This window comes from Etheostoma spectabile, unplaced genomic scaffold (assembly GCF_008692095.1).
Source record: "Etheostoma spectabile isolate EspeVRDwgs_2016 unplaced genomic scaffold, UIUC_Espe_1.0 scaffold48, whole genome shotgun sequence".
In the NCBI taxonomy this organism is placed as follows: Eukaryota; Metazoa; Chordata; class Actinopteri; order Perciformes; family Percidae; genus Etheostoma; species Etheostoma spectabile.
The window spans coordinates 679,442-684,025 of NW_022605618.1; the positions used below are offsets into that span (position 1 = coordinate 679,442).

The 4,584-nt window shown below is 40.3% G+C and overlaps 1 protein-coding gene across 1 annotated transcript in view; it reads right to left on the reverse strand.

The window, feature by feature from the left end:
• snrpa1 (small nuclear ribonucleoprotein polypeptide A') overlaps window positions 1-4,584 on the reverse strand; it is a 17,368-nt gene that overhangs the window by 6,007 nt on the left and 6,777 nt on the right. Inside the window, exons 4-7 of the mRNA XM_032511842.1 lie at window positions 1,880-1,926; window positions 1,689-1,791; window positions 1,320-1,399; window positions 867-942 (exon numbers count right to left, since the gene is read on the reverse strand). Of these exons, the coding sequence (XP_032367733.1) occupies window positions 867-942; window positions 1,320-1,399; window positions 1,689-1,791; window positions 1,880-1,926 (306 nt within the window). The remainder of the gene's footprint in view (window positions 1-866; window positions 943-1,319; window positions 1,400-1,688; window positions 1,792-1,879; window positions 1,927-4,584) is intronic.

Here is a 4,584-nt window from a genome sequence, read left to right on the forward strand (position 1 = left end):
CTGTTTCTTCCCTCAAGCCAAATGTGTCTCAACTGTGTGAGAGGAAGGGCTGTCAGGTCTCTGGCAACAAGGAGTAGGCAAGAGAAGCCTATGTTCTGAAGAACCGTTCATGTTCAGAAAGGAATGTTCAAATTCAGAGGGACAGTTAATGTTCAGAAGAAACATTCATGTTGAACTTTTAAAGAAGATTGGATCAGTTGTGGTCCTTTTTTTTGGAATACTTAAAAACACATTATTTGTGGAACACTTGATGCCAAACCCAGACTCTACCTCCAGCAGCCCTCAGATAAGTTGAGTTTGAGACCCCTGACCTAGAGTCTTGGCTCTGTTGTAAAGGCTAATGTTGCTCGGTTAGCACAATGACAACATATTAGAAAGCACATCCAAAACAATGTTATAAACTAAGCCACAATGCTAATGGTAGTGATAACTAAGCCAAATGGTGAACAATTAATTGAATTTGTAATGATATCGCAATATGTTATAATACAATTTTGTAATCGCAAAGGCCACAATTTGGTCACTCAACAAAAAGTCAGAACACAAACGCTTGGGTGCACCCAAACTTTGTGCTGGTGCACCTAAATAAAAAAAAGGTTAGGCGCAACAGCACAACCAAGGCAAAAAGTTAGTCTGGAATCCAGAGATCATATTTGAACCGACAGGGGTTACCATGTCCCTTCATATATACAACCACAAAGTTCATATAGTAAACTCCCCCCTCTGAGAAACAGAAAGATAGGGATTGAACCTTAAAATCTATGTTATGGTTGTGTTTTTGTTAAATTCCAAACATCCCATTTCGAATGATGAGACGGAAATGACAAGCTCAGCTCTTAAACATTAACACAAAACAGAAAGTGAACCTTGATGGCTTCCACGTCTGCTTGAGATGGCCCCGTCCTCTTTTTCTCAAGCTGTGCTGCCACTCCAGGGGTGAATCTGAAAGGAACACACCTCATTAAGACAACAAGGACACACATGGGCTTCTCTGACCTCTCAACCAATGTAGTCAATCTCTTGTATAGCATCTGTTCTTGAGTCACATAAACTGATACATTGTCCAGAGACAGCAGTCCTGAGGAACACTGTGGTGAAAGTTTCTGACTTTGGGTTTTAACGGTAGTGTTAAGGCCCATTTAACTTTTGATGCAGATCCCAGAGACAAGGTTGTCTATCACTGTGTATTTTGATGTAGACAGATCAACTGTATATGACTAGTTGGTAAACTGTGTGTAATTTATTACTTTATTTAATCCTGCGTCAGCCAGGATCCAGTATTCTGAGGAGCTGCTGTCTAACATGGACTTTCATCTTACGTTTTTGTTCGCCTGGCAATATCCTTTGCAAGCTGAGCACCTCGTTTGCCCTTGAACATTTTCTCTGCTTCCTGGCGTTCCTATGATGATATCACACAGTTAAAGTGAAAACCCATATCAAGTACAAACTGAGCTTTCATCCGTGGGGGGAAGGGGGAAGCACAATTCAACAGTACTTCTTAAGACATTCAACAAGACATTATCTCTGGTCTAGACAAGTTCACATTATTAATAACATCCGTACTCCTGTTATCTTCGATTACCAATAAATATCAACCACAAGGCCTGGCCTTGAAATACTGAAGACCTTCTCACATTTAATCGGGACTTTCAAAAATTGGTACAATATACCTGCTGCCTTGCACTTACCTTGAGCTTTACCTTCTGGAAGTCAAGCACACGGATCTGTGGGATTTTGTTGATGACATAGAGCCTGTAATGCTTCTTGTTTGTCACTGGATTCCTTAACAAGCTGGAGATTCAGTGATTATTAAAAATTATAATTCATCAGTGCACACATTAATTCAGTATCCAAATAATCTTTGAGTGTTGATTCATACCTGAGAAGAGTCAATGTCTTCACTGAGGCCAGTGGGTCCAAGTCACCCTACACATGAAGAGAATAATGCTTCAGAAACACACACTGTGGTTAAGGGTTTGATGATATACCATCACCTCAGGTCACAGTAAACCCATCTAAGGGGGATGAGTAAAAAAATTTACATGAACAAAATACACTGAAATATCAGAAGTTTTTGATGAACTTTTTTAAATTAATGAACGTCCCTTGTATTCAATATGTTGTCAAATGAGTTGCTACAAAGCTAATTAAGACTTCACAACTCTCTCTGTATTTGTCAGTATGGCTATGTTCACAAGATTGTCATCCGGTGACTTTCCCATGAAGAAACTTGATTGAAGACAATATTCTCTTCTGATGTCCTACCTTGGTTACAAGCTACTGCATGGAAGAGGGGTTTATTTTCACCGGGTGCGGAACGGCTGCAGATCCGCTCCAGAACGGCGGCGGAGTCATTAGGTTTCCATTAAAGTGTGTTATTTTCACTGACCACGGAACGGCTGTGTTCCGACTCTAGCACAGCTCAGGTGATCCGGAACCCCCCCGGAGATGATATTAAGGGTGGGAATCACCAGACGCCTCCCGATACAATATCGTCACGATACTTGTTGCATGCAACAATTCAATATTATTGCGATTTTAAACATATTGCAATTTATAACCTTTTTCCAAGTTCTAAATTTTCCCCAATTCCAAATTATGTCCCCAAAAGGAAACTTCGTCAACATCCATTTTATTTAAAAAGATAAGTTTCTGTTTGTTTATCTCACTTCAATTTTATGGCTGCAAAATGGGATTGTCAAGCAGACAAACTGACCAACACATACAGTATATAATAAAAGATTGATACTTGGCGCCTGTTTATCAATACAGTATTGCAACTGAAAATATTGTGATACTATGCTGTATCAATTTTTTTCCACCATCCCTAGCAGATACGCAGAGCTTCTTTTTTTGCCAGATGCCAGAGAGCTCCGCAGCAATTCAGCACACGGCAGATAGTGCAGGATAAGAAGTAGAGCAAAGAAATATAGCATCCGGTTAATTTTCTAAATAAAAGAGCGTGCTCGCGGCGGATCATATTTCCCTGCAGTACACCTTGAAAACACAGCACAGAGTTGTTCCCCCTCTACTCCTCTGGATAGACACAAACAGTTGTTGGTTTAGTGGTTCTATTCTACATGAATTCGCAAGATGTCGCAGCCGTTATGCAACAAATATGGACCTAGTGGGTGTCGACGGACGGAAGAGCACGGAGACACACACACACAACGGAGCTGATCCGCAGCCGTTCTGCAACCGGTGGAAATTAGGAGTGCGGTTGTAACATGTGGACGCACAGACAATGGGGTTTTCATTACTTAGAATTCTTTATGGGGGTGACAGAAACTACGCACTATAGCTTTAACACAATAAGACATTCCTAAATTAAAGCTACCGTTTTGTAGCGGACTATTAAGTTTCTGGTAATGCTGCAGGATTTTCACTAGAGCATCATAATAAAAAAAAAAAATAGAAATATGGTTCTTTCTTCGCTCTTTTGGCAATCTTCAAGCACCTGTATTGCAACATCATGAATAGACAAGCATCAAAATCCAAGTGCTGGCACTCTTGACAGGGTTTCCTCAAACGATGGTTCACTCGACGGCAGCCTGTGGCAGGCAAGCAGCACCAGCCACGTAGCTGCTGAGTCTCTCAGTTAGCCAAGTTATCGAGTTCTATGTCAGCTTTCACATCCCATACACAGATGATCTCCCTCAACTTGCTGTCAACTCAGCAGATACATGATGGGGTGCCGCTTTCTACCCGTCAGTTATCAAACTCGCCGTTTCTCAGCTAGCTCTGCAACCTCTCCAGTTAGCTATGTTTGTAACTTAGATAATCTAAAAAAATGTTTTGACTTATTAAGTGAGAGTAGCTCACAATTCTCTAGGTTGGGGCTCAATAATCAACTATAATAAAACACTTAATTTATATAGCGCTATTACAATACTTTACATAGTTAAAAAAGAAAACAAACATTAACGTTACTCCTTGAGTGACAGTTTAGCTTTTGCTCTCATGATCAATTGGACATGGTTGGCTGGAAAGTTTTTAATGTTAGGCCAACGGTCAACATATACAGGAGAAACTCAAAAAATTAGCATATGGTGAAAGAGTTCATTCATTTCAGTAATTCAACTTAACAGGTGAAGCTAATATATTATATAGACTCATTACATGCAAAGTGAGATATTTCAAGCCTTTATTTGATATTATTTTGATGATTATGGCGTACAGCTTATGAAAACCCCAAATTCAAAATCTCAGAAAATTAGCATATTACATGAAAACAAAAAAAGGATTTTAAATACAGAAATGTCAGTCCTCCGAAAAGTATAATCATGCATATGTACTCAGTACTTTGTTTGGGCCCCTTTTGCTTGAATTACTGCCTCAATGCGGCGTGGCATGGATGCTATCAGCCTGTGGCACTGCTGAGGCTCTTATGGCAGATCAGGATGCTACAATAGCGGCCTTCAGCTCTTCTGCATTATTCGGTCTCATGTCTTTCATCTTTCTCTTGGCAATGCCCCATAGATTCTCTAAGGGGTTCAGGTCAGGAGAGTTTGCAAGGCCAATCAAGTAAAGTAATACCATGGTCATTGAACCAGGTTTTGGTACTTTTGGCCATGTGGGCAGGTG